The sequence below is a fragment of the Lactuca sativa genome, chromosome 9 (genome assembly GCF_002870075.4).
Source record: "Lactuca sativa cultivar Salinas chromosome 9, Lsat_Salinas_v11, whole genome shotgun sequence".
Taxonomy (NCBI): Eukaryota; Viridiplantae; Streptophyta; class Magnoliopsida; order Asterales; family Asteraceae; genus Lactuca; species Lactuca sativa.
The window spans coordinates 22062538-22082880 of record NC_056631.2 but is presented as its reverse complement, the minus strand read 5'-3'; the positions used below and the strand labels follow the sequence as shown (position 1 = coordinate 22082880).

Genomic DNA, 20343 nt, shown 5'->3' with positions numbered 1-20343 from the left:
CGTACCCATCTATATTCGGGTTTAACCCATTTCTTGTTCGATCCGATGGGTGCCTCGACACTTGCTTTGGAACTTGAAGCCGATCTTCGAGATGACTTTGACTTAGCCGGTCTTTGTTTCACTGGAGCATCTCTTGGATTGGGCTTCTTAGCCGACACTCCCTTCTTGCCCTTGGCATTCGGATTCTTGGCCTTGTGGATTTGATTCTTTGCCTTCTGTGCGTTCCAGTCAACATTGTCTGAACGTGAACTCGAAGGATTTCTTTTGAAGTATCTCCCACTTGGCGCGTTCTGCCGGCCTTGAGCATAGTAGGGAACGTATGCACGATTTGGACAGTTTCGGGCAATGTGTCCAGGTGTTCCACAGTGAAAACATGTCTTTTTCTTCACTGCGAAGTCGTTTCTTCCTGCCCCTGGTGGCGTATCTTGGCCTTGTCTCTTGTTGTTCCCACATGCACAATTGCAGGAGGCACTCTGTTTCGCTGGAATTGGTGGCCTGTATTTCTCAACAACAGGTTGATCAGAAACAGCTGAGTTCGAAGCAACAGATTCAGAGTTCAAGGAGATGTTGGTTTGTTCAATGGTTTTCTCCTTGTTCTCATCTTCTGCTACTTTACCTGCACATGAAGCAGAAACATTAGTATTTTCAACATTAATAACTCCTCCTGACACAAATCCATCTCGTTTGCCATATCGAAGATGTGGCTCCCTGTCAGTTTCGTCCCGTGTCATAGGGATGGATGTGTAGTTATGATTGAAAGGTGGAGGAATTTTAATTGGGTTTCATATAAGGACTCGACTGTCTGACTTGACGCAGTATAATTTTTGAAACTAAAGTCTGTTTTTCCACACTTAATTTTTAAAGCGTCAAGTTTTTCAATTACAGTAGCAAGTTGTCTCTTAATATAGTCATAATTTTCACACTTGTTGCTATACTCTTCCTGAAGTTTCCTAAAGTCCTTGGTTTTTGCTTCTAATTCAGCCTTCAGGGGTTTCTGTCCTTTCCTGAGTTGATATCCTTCATGTCTCAGGTCCTCAACTTCTCTTTTTAATAAATCTATTTGTTCCCGAAGAAATTTAATCGTAGTTTCACAAGCTGGAATACATGTAACTTCAGTGACCGAAATGTTTTCAGAACTCTTTGTTTCTCTACACTTCAAAGCATCAAGTTCTTGAATTACATCAGCAAGACTAAGATGATTGAGATCTTTTGTCTTCTTGATGATAGCCACGTTCATATCCCACGATTTCGGAAGTGAATTTAGCAGCTTTTTGTTTATCTCGGAATTAGTCAAGAAGATCCCAACTATATTCATCTCAGTAGTAAGTGTAGTAAATCGCTGCAACTGAGTTTCGAGGGTTTCTCAAGGGATATAATCGAAAATGTTGCAATTTTGTTCTTAACATATCCTGACGACTCTCTTTCATGTTTCAACTCCCTCGTAGACCTTAAAAGCAATTAAAAAGCACAACTAGAAGCTAAAATCAAACTTAAAAGTCAAACCCTTTGATTATAAACCTCAAAAGTCAACCTTAAAAGTCAAATTTAAAAGGTTAAACTCAAAAGTCAAACTTAAAAGGTTAAACTCAAAAGTCAAACCGAAAAACTAAATTCGAAAATTTGAAAATTAAACGAAAAAGTCAAAGTTTAAAGTCAAAGGTCAAACTTTGAAGTCAAAATCAAAATTTAAGGTCAAAAGTTAAAAAAATAATAGTCAAAAATTAAAATATAATTTTATTTATTAATTTTAATTTAATTTATTATTTATTTATTATTATTATTATTATTATTTATTATTATTATTATTATTATTATTATTATTTTTATTTTGGATGAGAAAAGAATTTAGAATTAAAAGAAATTGAGTTTTGGGGTTAAAAGTGTAAAAATGAGAAATTTGAAAGAGGGAATGAGATGTTAAGTTTAAAGATTCGAAGGGATGACACAAAAGGCTTGCTAGCCGACTTGGTAAGGCGCGAGCTTGCTGAACCGGAGGTCTCGAGTTCGAACCCTTGGAACTCCAAATGCGCTTCCTAATTTTTTATATGCGAGACTGCTGAGTGCGAGGCTTCTGAGTGCGAGATGCGAACCGGAAACGATGCTGAGCAGTAAACTCCGAGCCGCAAGCTCGGTCCGTAAACGTGCGAGGCCTCAGACCGTAACCTCTGACCGCAAACACCGGCCACAAACACTTCGGAAACCCTAGCTGCTGGCCGCCACCCCCTCGCTGATTACGACCAAAAACACTGATTTTTCGACTTTGAAGCTCCAAAAGTCGATCAAAAACCCTTTTTTTTTATGAAAAACACGAAGAACAAACCCCCCTTATTTTTCAGAGATCTATCCAAAAACGCAAGAATATTTCGAAAATAAGATCAAATAATGCCCCAAATCTAACAAATTTTATGATACAACTTGGCTCTGATACCAATTGTAAGTCCCTAATCTGCCCGTGCATCAATCAGATCCGTTTGATGGTGCAGAATCTCAATCAAACGGATGATGTCAGATCAAATAGAAGAGAAGGATAAGAAGTAGATGATGAATCTCAATGTATTAATGAATAGAATGATGATCCGGATACAAGAGATTCACACACACACACACACACACTAACACACAATAGTTCTTCTGTCTCTTTGGCCGTAAACTCTCTAGGATTCATCAATCTCTACTCCTCACCCTAACACCTATATTTATACTTGGAGAAGAGGAATAATATGAAAGCAAAGTATAAACCATATTTTGACCCAACACATTGCCCTTGTTTATCCTTCTGATTCTTCGTCTCTCTTTTGGGACTTCATTCTGTCTTTTCCCTTTCGATCTACTTTAGCCTCACTGACCACCTCCTCCACCGCCTTCCTCTCCAGTGCCGACCACCTCTTCCACCGCCTTCCTCTCCAACACCGACCACCTACTCCATCGCCAAAATCCCTACTATCGTAGTTGTCATCCACTTGGGATAACATCGCCAACTAAATCGATCACCACCAGGTCAGTTGTCTTCCTTTAACCCTAAACCTAAAAATCATCTACATATCATAGAACACAATAAGCTTCACATTCAAGAATAAATTTCGATTTTTCTATACAACAACATAGCATCAGGCTTAGGCATTCAAGAAATCTATCAAGGATAAATACGAGATGGAAATTGAAGAATATACATCATATGTTCTATATCTTGATGTGATTTAGGTGTATCTATAATTTTGAGTGTGGTTAATTGGGTCGAAATTGATGATAGTAACCTCAATAAATTGATTTTTTTGTTACAACTTCAAACAAGATTTTGTTGCTATTCCTGTTTAATCTGTCAATGTCAAACCCGATCAATGGTTTGTAGAAATGGGTTTCGGGTTTAGAAAAAGAAGGGATGATCTTGGATATTTTATCTTGGTATGCTTTATGTTTACTTTCACTTAGACATTTTTATTTTAACTTTCATATGTGTATGTGGAATCAAGATTGAGAATCAAAGTCTTGTTGGGAATCAAGAAATTAGGAAGTGAAAAACTTCAAAAACAGTTTGAAGATAAGAGAAGACATTAGATACTGAGAATCAAAGTTACATGAAGATATTACAAAGGTGTTTATCACATAGGGATGATTTGATAAATCAAATGGAAGAAATGTCTGAACAGATGGGCAGATTTTCTAAAGATGATGAGTTATTACAATCCCACATACCAAATTTGCTCGTGTAAGAGAGACAATGGGATAAATTTCACATGGACCAAACAAAAAGTTTATTAAATACGATGTATAAGCTAGTGTTTCTTGGAAGTTTGGTTGGAAGTTACTTCCTTAAAAGATAATAACATGTTCTTTGGATTTTTGATTGGAATTTAGCTCCGGTATGCATGCTAGTAACTACTCTGTATGGTGCTTCGACCACAAATTGACAATATTACCTGTATTACCTTTTTTAGTTTAAAAAACTGGTGTTTAGATATAATTATAAGATTTTAGTATATGTTTCTATCCTTTTAATTGTATTGTTTCCAACACATTGCTGTCAATTCATATTTAATACAATTTATCTATTTAGTCATTCAATGTTTCATTTTTTTAATTGTGTGATCAGAAGTTGAAAATGTGCATTTTAAAGTTGAATGCTATTGTTGGTACTCTCTATAGGATACTATTTTGGTTTGGATTTTCAGCTCTAAAATGGAATATAAGAAAACTAGGACAATTTAACTGCAAAAGGGAAATATGGTCTTTACCATTTTTACGGTTCTGGTTGAAGAAATTGGTATAGTCCATAGAAACGATTTTTGTTCCCTTCTACAGGGTATTTTGGTCGATTTAAAGGAACCATTTAGATGCAACTTTAGTAATTTGTTTTGTACATGTTGACATCACTCCAACTGTTATATGACTAAAATAAGTCCCAAAAGTCAAACTGATATATAACCAAAACTCATTTGATGTAGGCAATTCCAATTCCAACCGTCTTCAAATGGAAATCATGACATTTTTTTTTTGCAAAAGCTGTCCCAAACTTTAATAATAACTTATGCAGTTTAGGTAGTTGTCAATGACTTTATATAAGTCAAATGGTTGACTAGTCAATAAATAGTATTTTGGTGAAGACTATTCTTTAAATTTAGACATACATTAGTACAAAAAGAATGACCATTACGTAATTATAGTCACACATTCAATGACCATACTATAACTATACTGACCATACACTATATTTTTTTTGTGACAAAATTTACTTATTGACACACATAATAATTGTAATCATAACAAAATACAACTTACACTCATAATATTTGTTTTTTTTTTCAAAGCCAATTCATCATATTTTGACATACATAATAAAGGCACACGATCATAAACAACTAAAAGTAACTTTTTTTTCTTGCTTTTACTATTCACTAGTAAACACCATCCTATGGACACATAAATATTTAATATGACCATATGTATAACCTATTAGCTATATTGGATTTCATGTGGCTAAAAAGGCACCATGATATAGAAACATATACAATTGACTCATGTCACCATATATCTGTTTATTGTGTCATATAAAAAAGTATCATAATGCTAATCAATAATCGTGGCTGATGGTGACATATGACCACATTGTTCGAATGTGACTAATAATTGTCACATTTGGTATAATTAAGTATGGTTAAAATTTTGATTATTTATACAATGACCACACAAACTAATTTAAAAGTATTCAAAAATAGTCTCTAAATTTTTTTAGTGACCTTTAGCCACACTTTTAATAAAAAGTGTTACAGACCGCTTTTCGAAAAATGTGACCGTAAGTCATTTTCGTACTAGTGTTGTTTTATCCTATATAATATATAATAAATTGATGTATTTTTTTTGTTTTATCACCATATTATCCACATACATGCATAGATATTAATATATAAATGTATCGTTTGTTTTATCAACTTATTATTTACATACATATGTATGTGTATGGGTATAATAAGTTGATGCCACAAAGAAATGCATCGATTTAGTAAATTGATATATCATATAGAACGAAAAAACAACGTTGAAAGACCAACAATAAAAAAATGATTTTTTTTGTGGGTAATCCGTGGAAAATTACCCACAGACCAAATTCGTTTTTTCATTTTTTGACCATTAAATGTTGTTCTATTCGTTCTATCTTTTATAAAACTTAATCAATGGATGTATTGACTTGTTTGTTCAACTTATTTTACAAAATACACTTAAACATACATAAATACTTTTATACATGCATACATACCTAATAATTCAGTATACTCCATTAATTCATCAACCTAGTAAACTCATACATACATGCATGTGTATGTATATATATCTAATAAATTGATAAAACAAAGAAATAAAATGATTTATTAAGTTATGTTAAGCATGAAACAAAAAAAAACAACGTTTGAAGGTCGAAAAATGAAAAAACGATTATGGTATGTGGGTAATCTGAATCACCCATAGATTTCCCACAACAATGAAGAGTTTTTCCAATTTTGACCATTTAAAGTTGTTGTCTTTGTTTTATCCTTTATAATGTATAATAAATCGATGTATTTGTTTGCTTTATCATCATATTATCCACATACATTTATACATACTTAATATATAAGTGTATCGTTTTTTATCAACTTATTATTCACATACATATGTACATGTATGGGTATAATAGGTTGATGGATCAAAGAAATGCATTGATTTAGTAAATTGATAGAAATATGAAACGAAAAAAACAACATTGAAGGATCAAAAGTGAATAAATGATTTTGATTATATGGGTAATCCGTGGAAAATCATCCACGGATTACCCACATACCAGATTCCTTTTTTCATTTTTTTTACCATTAAATGTTGTTCTATTCGTCCAATCTTTTATAAAACGTAATCAGTTGATGTATTGACTTATTTGTTCAACTTATTTCACAATATACACTTAAATATACATAAATACTTTTATATACACATACATACTTAATAATTCAGTATATTCCTTTATTTCATTAACTTAGTAAACTCATACATGCACGTTTATGTATATGTATCTAATAAATTGATAAAACAAAGAAATACATTGATTTATTAAGTTATGTTAAGCATGTAACGAAAAAAAACAATGTTTGACGGTCGGAAAATGAAAAAACAATTCTAGTATGTGGGTAATCTGTGGATAATTACCCACATATTTCCCACAACAATAAAGAGATTTTCCATTTTTGACCATTTAACGTTGTGATCTTTATTTTATCCTTTATAATGTTTAATAAATCAATGTATTTCTTTGTTTTATCAACTTATTATATACATATATGCATACATACTTTATAAATCAATGTGTCATTTGTTTTTTCAACTTATTATGCGCATACATATGTATGTAGATGAGTCTAACAAGTTGATGAAACAAATAAATGCATTGATTTAGTAAATCGATAGAAATATGGAACTGAAAAACAACGTTTAAGGGACGTAAAATGAAAAAAAAATGTTTTTCTATGGTTAATCCGTGGAGAATCATCCACGCTTTACCCACAGAGCAGAAGTGTTTCCACATTTTTCGAAATCTGTGGGTAAGCCGTGGTTGACGGCGATATTGTTCCCACGGATTTTTCATAGATTTCTTTCTATGGGTAATCTGTGTGTAATCCGTGAGAAGTACTTTGTAAATTAAGATTTTTCGAGTCGTGGAATATCCGTGGCAAATGTGTGGGTAATTACCCATGATTTTTTTCCATGGTAATTTTCGTGGGTGAAGGTCTATTATGTAGTAGTGGTAGATGTAGTGTTTTTATGTTATTATAAGTTGTAGTATTTTCCAGTACTATTTATAAAACTTAAAGTGGTCTATAAAATCAATAAAACTTAAAGTGGTCTATAAAATCATTAAAAGTTATATTATTTATCTTTTTCATACTACTTTGCATTTATTATATAAAGAAATCAAGATACATTTGATATACAATTTACACAACATAAAACAATTTATAAAATCATCAGTTAATAATATAAATAACCAATGATAGGTTATCTATAAGTTTTTTTTGCTACTAATTGGTTTTCATTTATAAATATTAAATTAAAATTTGTTAAAAATTATTATTTTAATTAAATAGCTATATTTCTGCGCAACCACGATGATTCGCCTTGTAACTTTATAAAGTAAGAAAGCAATTATGTTAAACATGAAATAATTTTTATTATTGAAACTTAGGAATACAAATAACAAAGTGAAATCCGATAGAAACATGTACCGTAATTAATACATCTACTTTGGTTATTAAAAGGCGGTAATCAATCATTTGAGACTATCAAACACCAATGGAAATCTTATTCAATGTCCGGACTTCCACAATCATCCATTTTGAAGAAGATGGACTGATAGTTTTTGAGGGTTTCAAAATACACTACCTGGCATAAAGAACTGAAAGTCATATACTCAAAGCACGAACAAACAACGACTTGATATGATTACTCAGTTCTTCTCCCACATGTGTGAAACCATCAATATTACTGTCGTAGAGAAGATTCATTGTCCTTGCGTAGTTTATGAAAAGCATTCTTAGAGGCAACGGAACATCTTTACACACGAGGCATTCTTTGGTTATATCTTTCCATGCATCTTCGATTTGCTTGCTTAATAATTCATGGACATACTCTACCGTAACATCATCATGCTTCATGTAAATTTCAAGACTAGATGCTACATGCTTTCTTTCTTGCTCTTTCTACATATGTAGTAACAAAATCTATTAGTCTTTCAAATTAAACTAGCTAGAAATCATACAAAAACCAACTAGTATTTTCATACTAAAAAGGACCATTATTAATCACGTTATGAAGCAACAAAAATAACAAAGCTTTATAACGAATATTTTACCTTGTGGCCAGCAATATCATTCATGAGTCTACCAATTACAGATATAGATTTTAAAAGAAGAGGTCTATTGATTGCCCATTCGATTGACTTTTTTGTCGCAATATCACCCATGCCGATAATACATGTTATAACATCCTGGCTACAACCGCTATTCATGGTTGAAATTGACATGTGCTCTTCCTTTGTTGGGATGTACCCCTCATTTAGCCATTTCGCCTCTGTCATGTAAGCGCTAACAGATGCTTTCATCTGTACATGACATTGTGTTTAGTTACATGCTTATGGAGTATCTTAATTATGAAAATATATGACAAATGAAAGGTGTTGGAACTGACAAACTCTTTAGCGTAGTTAATGTAATGTGCTTTTCCCTCCTTTCCAATGAGTTCTTCCATTTCTTTATACATATCCATTATTACTTGGTATATCAGTTTCATGTATTCTGGGAGCACATCTAAGCATGAAATCGACCACCTGTAATTGATTTACAAGTTGATTGATTAAAAGATTTTGTTTGAAGGATCTGTCCATTAGTCTACGTTCACCTTAATTTGTGCTGAGTGCATACCTTTGAATTGCTTCGGTAAAGATCTCAAGCTCTTCGTAAATCCCATAAGCATCATACGTGTCATCAAGTAAAGTTTGCATGCATATCACTTTTGCTAAGAAAACTCTAGCGTTAGAATATTGTGGCTCATGGCATACACAGACTGCCCAAAAGTAGCATTCAACAACTCTGTCTCTTGCATAAGGCAGATTGTTTGGGACATCAAGACCTTTCCACCACCTATTAAAAATAAATACACGTGTACAAGTCTGTGAAAACAATCCAAATATGCAATAAAGAACACTTAAAATTAAAGGAAAGAACATAAAAGATTTTGGTTAATTTTGATATATTGAGAATGAAACTAAAGAGGGAGCTGGGTATAGGTTAGGGGATAAAATTAAATGTATATACTTGGAAACATGGCTAAGCTCCTTCTTGTGCAGCGATTGAAGCAAGTTGAACCCTAACTTGGCAAGTTTAAGTAAAGATTGGTTATGCGAATCTTGTTGTTCATAGAAAGGAATATAGTGTAACGCTTCTAGTCTTGGCATCCTTTTTCGTATGGGTTGCTTTAGTGCCTCCTGTATCTGGGTATATAAATTAGGGCTGCTGTAAAGAGTATTGTTTGATATGTCACCAAGACGAGATCTTGTAAAAACAAGAGCATCGTCTAGTACAACTTCACCTTGCACCCTTAAGTACGTTGCCTCATACAAGTCAAGCATGCATTGAACATCATTGGCTAAGGATTCCTTAAAATCTCCATTTTCGTCTTTGTAGTTATTGCAAAAAGCTGTGTCAATTCATATAAAAGAAATCATTAACGTTCGTAGGATTAGAATAAAATGATAATTAGGGAGGATATGTACTCACCACATGTAACATTAAAGCCATGTTGACGCATGAGTCGAAACCAAAGGGAAGAGCTATCACCATTCCATTCATCACCATATGTATCATAAATATGTTGAAGGGCCTTCTCAATCTCCTCTTCAAAATAATAGCCTATGCCGAGGCGTTGGATTGCGTCAATCAACCTCAACAAGTTTGTATGCTGTGTAGGAACATCAAGCGCTGAGGCTAAATCTTTCCGCACTTGTTCCTTCAAATTAATGACCATTTCTTCTATCTCGGGTTGCTCTACTTGCTACATTCACTCATAAATCATAATCAAAGTTTCTGTAATTAAGCATGCAAAGACATAGAAATAAATTTAATTATATGATTTTGTACGTAGTAATATAAATACCTCGTCAGTAGTGAGAAACTGATCTCCCCAAATGGCAGGAGGAAAGTTGGCAATTGGACGAATAACTTCCTCTTGTTTTAAAGACATGTTCTATGATAAATATGAATATTTGTATATTAAAAGATTTGATGTTTTCATAAAGAAGATTCAACCCTATTTATAGGAAGACGATAACATGTTTTCAGCACATTTTATATGATTGGTCAAATGCTTTCACTAAGACCTTATGATGTCTTACGCGATAGATTTTTTTTGAACAATTCATAAGTAAGAAACTAGAGGGAAAAAAGTGACATAATTCTTAAGCAATAGATATTTGTTATTATTAAATGAGATTGTAGTTTTTTACAAAATTTTTGGTAGAAACTTGTAAAAAAAAAGATATATATTATACGAGAAAAATTAAGCTATATCTACTTATAGTATTATAGAAAATAACCTTTTGGAATTAAGTCATTGCTTTTTTTTTCTTTACTTAAAAAATTACTTTTAAGGGCTTCATATTTTAATTTTGTCCGGCACCTCAAATTGATTTGAATCGGGGCTGCATTAAAATTATATGTTTATATAATCCTATAGGTAAAAAAAATGTTATTACACACTCAGATCTCTCAAAACCATATAATCCAATACAAATTATCAAATTACACTATTCGAATTTATTCGAATAATAAACAGCTATAAACTCTTTATATTTTGTAGAAACGGTAACTTTTATTAGACAAAAAAGGTTGAGAGCCACCTCAATTCCTCAAGTGGGATCAAGTATAGTTATTTATATTTTTTTAAAATGATGATTTTCAATAGAGGATGGCAGCCACCTCAAGTGGGGTCAAGTGCACCCCCGACATAATTAAGGTGCATCAGCCCCTGTCAATAATCTCCTCTAGAATTACATATTGTATTCTTCAAATAATTTGAGTCTGTAATAACATTATAACATGTTTAGATTTAGAAATTCTTTTGTAATGATAATGCATATCTTCTTTTTGAAGGCTCCAAATAATGCATTGTTAGGCTTAAACACATGGATACCATCGATGTTATTACCAAGTAAAATGTTTTTTTTTGAACGGCAAAGTTTATCGGCTACTGCGGCCCCTGCTTCTTCAGGCGGAACTCCAGACTCAGGAGTTATTCGAAATGCTGCCAAAATATAAGTATCCAACGATTGAAAAATAAGCAATTACAAAGTACAAAGTACATGTTACAAGAAAAGATAACTGAGTTTTGATGACAACCTACCTACCCTATTTAATTTGCAATTTACTCCTATTGTAAATTAATAAGCTTGGGAAATGATTCTATGAAACATGCATCTCCGTCACTACTACAAACTGAGGTATCACCGACGGACAATTCCGTCGCTAATCTGTCGCTAAGGCTATTAGCGACAAATTAGCGACATATTTGTTGGTCGAAAAAACCCTTGTCGCTAATTGTCAGCGATGGATTTAGCAACGAATTAGTGACGGATTAGCGATGCCACAAATTACTCACGAAACCTTCATATTTCGTCGTTAGTCTGTCGTTGATACCCGTCGCTAATCCGTCATTGGTTATTAGTAAATGAATAATTTTTCTGTTTTAACAACGGTCTAGTAAATGTCAAATTTATCGCTATTCCAAACAAGAATTGACAAATATATGTCAAAATTTATACCCCAAAATCAAAACTTTAGCATTCAACTACCATAATAAATATTAATATTGGATTAGTAAATTCAACTACCATAATAAATATTAATATTGGATTAGTAAAATAAAAACTAATGTTCAATTTCAAAATACTAAAAGTTGAAACTAAGTTACAAAAGCAAAAGTGTCAAAGTATAGTTAGATGAATAATCTTGGCTATTTCTTGTTTTTGTCTGAAATTCTTCACGTTTTTCCTTAAACTCTTCATTTAATTCATTATGATCACGATCAACAATAACCTACAAAGAGAAAATACCAAGTTTACACCTAATTAAACATCAAACCATACCATTCACTTAATAGCAACACACTTACAGATTGAAAAAAAATATATAAACAGTTAAAAGCACAATAACCATGTTTACACCTAACTAAATATCACGTTATATCATTCGGTCAATAGCAACATACTTTCAACTTGAAAAAAAACTATATAAAATGAATAATAACAATATATTTTTAACTTGGAAAAAAACAACCAACAATTAACAACAACGTACTTTCCACTTGAAGAAAAATCTAACAACGATTAATAACAAAGTACTTTCTACTTGAAAAAATAGCAATAATTAATAACAATGTATTTTTAACTTTAAAATAATTTGATCCAATAATGATATAAAATATACCCTCGATTAGATGTATTGAGAATTCAAGAATATTTGACACAAAATTATTTGAAAAGATACACTAAATACACATAAGAAACAAGAACTTACAAGGAACATGTTAGGATGAAATCATGTACAATGCATGCTTGAAAAATAATATGTAATCAACTCACGTTGAATGATTGATTGGCTGAAGCATATAAAACATGACAACACATGATTATATACACCTCAACAAAGTTTCTACCAATCACAATCAGAGACATGTTTCCACTGGTGGAGCATATTCACAGTCAACAAACTTAGCAAAATTTCTCACAAATTGTGTCATGTCTTTTCAAATATAAATAGAAGCAAATAATTAGATTTGTCAACCTTCAATGTAAGAATAACATAGGACAAAATTTAAATAGTTTAACAAGTATCAGATACCTGTTTATGGTGGATGGCTTTGCCGAATCTACAAGACACAATAGAAACAATCTCATAGTTAAACTGAGGGTCAATGTTGCAAGCGAAAGCTAGTAAAAAACAGCACCATTGTTCAAATTCAATGAAAACTTGATCCTTCCACAACCATGTTTGCTAATAACCTTAACCTTACATTATCAAAACTCAATAGTTAATACAATTTCACTAAAATAAATCTCAATTTAAGCCCTAACCATAATTACCAAAATAAGATTAAGAACAATGATATTAACCCCTAGCAATTTCCAAATCCAATACAAAGAAAACGAGCTGTTAGACTAATAAAGAATAGATTGGTAGATTCTAAACTGGTATATGAATCAAAACAATAAAACAATGATTAAAGTTATGTCGAATGATTAATAATCAATGCCTTAGAAGAGCTTGATAAAGAGCTTCTCTGTAAAGGCACCGTAAGGAATCACAAAACGATTTTCCCTAATACAATACATGCATGCAGTATTTAAAGTCTAATCCTAGCATCATAAAGACGGATGGACAGGCCCAAACCGTAAAAAGGCTAACTACATACATAAAAAATTTGATACAATCTAATAAATAACCCCACAATGTCCCCTTTTGTGTTAAATAAGGAAGGCAGATTCTTCAGTTCTGTTGCCGCTTTTGGACCTTGAAGAGCTTTGGCATGAGACTAAGCAAGGTGCTGCGAGCTGCAATATACCATCTGATCATATATGTGAAGCATTTCTTACTTGCAGCATCGTTCGCTTTACATTGCACGATTAATTCCAGAATGTAGTTCAAGCATGAAGTGGAATAAAGATGCTTGTTTGAAAGAGAGAAGAAACACCTCTAAGCATTTGAACCATCTCTAGCACTCTGTTGAAAAACCATACTCCAATTGTTTTTTTGGATCCTTCCGAGCTTCACCTTGGAAACATCATACAAAGCTTCTTTGGGTTTGACAATGGGTTTCTTTCAGAGTACAACCCCTATCTCTACATCCATTTTGCTAACTTCGTGGATGTACGAGACCAACATCCTTTTGAGATGCGCAACAATAGGTTCATATTTCTGTTCATCCTTTAGAAAGAGATGTAACAGAGATATCCAGTCATAAGGGTTAAGGCACGGTAGGTATGCGAGTGTAAATTCAAACATCAAACTCGCAGCACCTCAAGCAGTTTTAAAACGATCATTGAGGAAGCTTTCGGTTTCAATTGGCCCAACAACCTTTACAACAGTTATTTTCTTTGAACTCCAAGTTTGGTAGTGAGGCTTCATGTGCTTGAGATAGAACGAGAAAAACACCTCATCAACATCATGGTCCGGAAGAGGAGCATTCACAATCTTATCAAAGCTACGAAACTGAAAAGCCTTTGGAGTGATCGGTAGATCAAGCTGCAAATCTAGAGAGTTCTCCAAATCAAATGATACCACGGGCTCAAGCCAGTAAACATTTGGATTATCAACGACTTCGTTTAGAATACGCTCCATAGAACAAGAGGGAAATAGAAGCTTTTGAGTTTCTAGAGTGACTTAGGCTTCACGGGCCTCTCTTTCCTAAGCTTCAACTTCTCTTGCCACTCGTAGATTTTCATCGAACTCTTGGTTACGTTTCTTTCTCTTAAGTTGAGCCTCTTTGGATAGATCTTATTCCTACTCATCATCATCATCACCAATTAACTTCTTTTTTATTTAGATCCCGAAGCTACATTAACCTTCAGATCTTTTGACTTAGATGGAGACTTCTTTGTTTCATTTTCATTAGAACCACCAACAGCTAGTTTCTGGACTTCTCCCCCTTGATTCGGAAGTGAAACAGAATCCGAAACACCTTCTAAACAGTTGAGCATAGAAAACACTGGCTTAAGTTTCTCAGCAAGATGTTGTCTGATAGAAACTATGAGCAAAGAGTCTCGAGTCTCGACAAGAGTCTGCAAGTTTTGATTAACATCTGCAACAACCCTTTTCATAACATCCTTCTCGAATTTCAACTCATCAACTTGGGCGTTCACATGAGATAGATGTGTGAAAATAACTTTAACTTTTTCAGTCTTGATGGCGAGCTTGTCCATGAGTGGATTCTCAATAGCGAGATCAACTTGAAGTTTCTCGATCTTTGAAACAACAGAAGCGATCATTTCTACAGTATCAATTTGTATACCCGAAAAGACTTTAGAGAGAGCTTCTTTCTCTTATTGAAGAACAAAACCAAGATTAGTGATCACTTTATTCGCAACAGTAGTGTTGTTCTCAGACGAAGTGTGAAACTCTTCCATAAACTGAGTCGCATTTGCCGGTAGTTTTTCGACTTTCTCGGTTGTTTTGCGAACAACCTTGTCAAAGTTTTCAACTGATTTAGTAGATGCTTGAAGAGTTTTTGCATGCTCCTTAGTGAAAGTTTCGATTATATCTTAGACTGACTTGAAGGAGTATTTGGTGCTTGAAGAAGTTTTGGAAGACTCAAAGAGAGTATCCAATTTCTCATTAAGAGCCTTGAATTGCCCTTTCGTAACTGGGGCATCATCATCACTTTCTTCTTGAATGTTGAAAGGACTAAAAGTAAAATCTTAGAAATAATCTCTATCATCACCGAAAACTGTATCTGGATTATCTTGCCTTAAAGGCGAAACAGTTGAAGAACCAAAACCAAGACGAACACCAAAAGCTCATGCCCCCATATCAGATATGTTGACATTCACTGGAGGTGAACTGGTAGTAGTGGTAGTTGTTGTGGTTGATTCGATGTATAAGGGAGTAGATAGAGGAACTGAGATATGAGGCTGCGAAACTCCAATGGAATCATTCAGACATGGAGCAATTGAAACTGGAGTTGTCGTTTGAGTGGCGGTATGACTTGGAGAAGATGGAGGAGTAAAGTCTGAAAGAAATCTTCGGTTAAAGGTATTGGATTAGGTGTCTAATCCATAACTATATTTGGTATGTACTTGACCCGGTTGTAGCATGGTCCTTTTGGTTTGCCTTCAATAAAGCAACTTGACTGGATGGATTATAGAGAAAGAGGCTATTATGGTTTATTAATATTTTATATGAATAATATACTAAAAGAGAAATCATATTATTTAATTAATACTGGTCAAGAATTAATTTTGTGATCAAAAGAGATTAATTAAATTAAGGGGACTGATATTGTAATTATGTGATAATTTCAATATGGGCTGAGGAACCCTAAAGAAGGGATGAACGAATTCTATGGGGAAGCCTACATAGAAATCGTCCATGGGAGGCATTATGGAAGGATCTTGTTGACTGCTTAAGGCCTACGTAATCTAATTAGGGTTTTGACTGAAACCCTAACAACTCACCTATATAAGGAACCCCCTAGCTTCATAATTTCGGCTACCACAACCCCAGAAGGATTCAAGAGCCGAAAATTACCTCTGCCCTCTTTCTCTCTCTCTAAAATTCTCCAACTGTTTTGGTGTTTGTGATTCATTAGAGGCATCGCATTTGTGGTGCTAGGTTCTCAAAAGCTCAAGGATCTTTAAACTACAATCAAAGGTAATATCTTAACTCTTCATTAGATGTAGATTTCAATTTTTGTTGTACGCTAGATTAGGGTTTGAGAGCTTTGGATGATTATTGCATGTACAAATAGAAAAACCTAGATCCAAAGCTTTAGGGTTTGCATGTGCACCATAGGATTGATGTTTTGCTTATAACCCAACAGTGGTATCAGAGCCTAGGTCGTTTTTCTTTTGTATTTGATGCATTGTTAAATTTTTCAAAGCTGAAAATCGAAAAATCTTGCCTCTGCCTGATGAACTCGTTGAGTCGCCTGATGAACTCGACGAGTCAAGGCAACTCGATGAGTCCATTCTGTGACTCGGCGAGTCGGGCAGTCTGATGGCTGATTTTTCGGGATTTTGACTGAAATTGAATTAGGATAATTTCCAAAAATGTTTTTGGTTCTTAAAATCCAATTTTTTTTCAATAAGGTATGGATTATCCTAATGCAATTCAAAGATAATTGTCATAAATAAGATAATTACTTGTTTTATATGATAAAGATTAATTATTTGTATTTTGATTCGAATTATCTTGTCAAATAGATTAGGTCAAATTATGTGATAACTATTAATAAAATGATTAATTAATTATTTTTCAAATTTGATCTAAAAGATGTTTTGAAAAGTTTCAAAACTTTCCCTCGAGTTTTGAGATTTAAATTTTAATTAAAAGTTTTAATTTTGAAATATTTAAATTCCAAACCATAGAATTTTACAAGTTCAAAATTCAACCATTATACTATTATAATATTATAAGATTAATAATATATATGTATAAGATTAAGCTAGTTTTACCATTAGTAGGCCTCATTCACAAAGTCGATCTATAAGGGGGTATAAGGTTGTTGCCTATAAAATGACAGTTTATTGGGTTTCCACTCTCACCCACCACTTCCTTGATTGGTGGAGGGTCGTTTGCCGAACGGGTAGGGTAAGGCAACTAATTCATCATTAATAAGTATAATGATTAATGAAGTAACTAAATGTTTTTTTATAAAATTCCAAATCTTAGTTACTTTAGGAAAAATGTGAAATGATGTTATTCCATGAAATTACACTTTGCACCCTGCCCAGTCATTAGTGGAGCGTGTGTGGGTAACCGACACACTAATTTGGGACTAGCGAAGGTGGAAAAGGGTAGCTCGATGTTTATCATAGATCAATGGAGCGTGTGCGGCTAACCGGCACATTGATTAGGTGGTAAATGACATCTAGTGTACCAAGTACAGTTGCATGGTTATTCATACCTTGTTTGTGATCCTCGGTATCCTAGTCACAAACCTAAAGGGCATATCGAGATTTAAACATGTCATTGAAAATTTCAATGAATCTCAAAAGATATAGGAATTTCAAACAATTAAAACTTAATTATCTTTTTCGTTTTTCATGGTGTAAATTGGTAAATCGTCATTTACCTACCTTTAAATTATTTGCAATTAGATTACGACATCCCTCTTCTGAATTGTAAATAATTGTGTTAGGTCCTATCCCTAATTTCTCATGTGGGTGTTTAATTGGGGATTCTTATCTAATCTAAACTTTGTTCCTTTTCTATTTTAGATTTCTACTTCGAACAACAACAACGCTTTTGGCTCGACCCCTTCCAACTCATTCTCACTCGTGAACTTGTGTGGGAGGGTGATATTTGATGGGTCCAACTTCAATGATTGGATCCGCAACATTCGTGTCACACCCCAAAACCAAGAACGGCAGAAACGTTCTGGGGCGGAGGACGTCATGTATAATATCAACAACAATGTAAAGTAGTAAATAAGCAACAACATCATCCATTGCATTAATAAAATAATTATTATACAATTGTATTCTGTCAAATTTTGATAAACACTAAAGCATAAATCAAAATGAAAGATAAGTCTTGAACAAGCTCCATCTTCCTTTCTCCTTGCATCGGTACCTGTCTATGATAACCTGAGGATACAAGTAATTTTGAAAGCGAGTATCAGCTTTGAAGCTGGTGAGATCATAAGTATTTAGTGTCTTTATTTGTATGTAAGAATCTGTAAGTCTATGTATTGTAAGAATTTGAAAGTGTATATGAATTGTAAGTGTTTGAAAAACCCTAGAATCCCTATGATTCCTTCTAGTATATGAAGGTGTCTTCTACCAAGACCTAACTGTTCTGTGTGTGTGTCTCTTGTAAGAGTATGTATTTTTTTTCCAAAGTATAACTATCATTATCCAAAAATATAGTTTGTACACTTATGTTTAAGTGAGGTTATCACTAAAAATATGTAATGGAAAAATTAACGTAGTACTAAAACGTAGCTCTAAAAGGACTACTACCATACTAACTACCTTAAGCCGGATTTTAGGCTAAGGCACTATGTGATAAATTGCACCATACTATCGACTGTAACAACGACATACGAATGGTCGTAATAACGGAATGACGTTTGGCACCCGCAGACTTGCAGGTCCGGCTGTAGCTAGCAGCAAGGTGTAGGATTGTCAATCCAGCATAGATCTATACGCAAACTCAACGCTCCCCCTTCAAGAGACTCTGGCTGTAACTCAAGTCATGAGGTTTTAAGTCATGCTCTGATTTAAATCACAATAATTAACGTATTCTCGTATATGTAATGTAATGTACTGTTCTAGTTGTAATGTAATGAACTGTTCTAGCAAGTATAGTAATGTAATGAACTGTTCTAGCAAGTATAGTAATGTAATGAACTGTTCTAGCAAGTATAGTAATGTAATGAACTGTTCTAGCAAGTATAGTAATGTAATGATCTGTTCTAGTATAGATGTATATGTTCTCGTCCTAGTATAGTTGTATATGTAATGTACAGTAATGTTCTAGAAAGTATTGACTCATGAATGAACTGACTCATTTTATGATATCGCGTTCTAGTAATGGTTCTAGTATCTTCCTAAACTACCCATATGGTAGCTTACTAGTAATCTAAGTGGTACGTATGGACGTGGATGTATACCCTTGCTACCCAAGGGCATAGGATGAACTGGAAGGACCTTTTATGACTTTATATGTACACATGATATATAACTAATATTTAAACGACCTTCGGACGAGTATCCGATATCCCACCAGACCACATCTCAAGCGCGAAAAGGAAATAGGGTGGATAGCCTTCCTAAGTCTTTTAAACATTTCTTATATAACTATACATATAGAGGCATGCAATTTATAATAATATAAAAGCATAAGTAAGTTTTGTAAAACATTTGAAATATAAATATTATTTTAAGAAAAGATCGACTTGATGTCAATCTATAAAACAATTTGAAGGCATAAGTTTAATAAAACAGTTTTGAGTATAAAGAAACATTTGTTTGAAACACAGTTGTAAATAAGTTTGAAAGGCAATGTACAGAGTAAGATGTACAATGTAATAAGTAGTTTAAAACATATAAAATGTTTATAAAAATCATTTGAAGGAAACCTTTTGGGTAAAACGGCTAATGAGTAGCCAAATCTTTTGAATGCTGTATATTAATCACATGTGATTGATGTAATAAGTAATATAATCCTACTTACTAATCACATGTGATTGACATAATAAGTAGCATGATTCTACTTGTATCCCCCCCCCCCATAAAACATTTAAAATAGCTTAAAACATTAATTAAGGGGTATGAACTCACCTGCAGTAAGTGACTGGAATTGAACGGGCTGTTATCGTACGGAAGGATCGGACAAGTGCTTGGTGTCAAGTGAAGAATTAGACACACACAATGATCCTAATTACATATGAAGACATATGTATATAAATAATTAGAGATTTAATCACTAATTATACAAGTATAAACATTTAACGCGAGGACAACACTTTTGGTTAAGTGCTAGGAGGCTAATGGGTTGCAACAAAGGAGTGCAATGCCCCTAATGGAAGTTTAAGGTCAAAAGACCATATTCA

At 33.4% G+C, this 20343-nt stretch overlaps 1 protein-coding gene across 1 annotated transcript; it reads right to left on the bottom strand.

Moving 5' to 3' along the window:
* Window positions 1-7665: 7665 nt before the first annotated feature.
* LOC111899253 (beta-caryophyllene synthase) lies at window positions 7666-10306 on the bottom strand. Its single transcript, XM_023895118.3, has 7 exons — window positions 10171-10306; window positions 9795-10068; window positions 9333-9714; window positions 8940-9158; window positions 8707-8845; window positions 8372-8620; window positions 7666-8219 (listed from the first exon to the last, which is right to left on the bottom strand). The coding sequence occupies exons 1-7, from the start codon at window positions 10255-10257 to the stop codon at window positions 7923-7925; spliced, it is 1647 nt and encodes a 548-aa protein (XP_023750886.1). The 5' UTR covers window positions 10258-10306; the 3' UTR covers window positions 7666-7922.
* Window positions 10307-20343: the final 10037 nt, after the last annotated feature.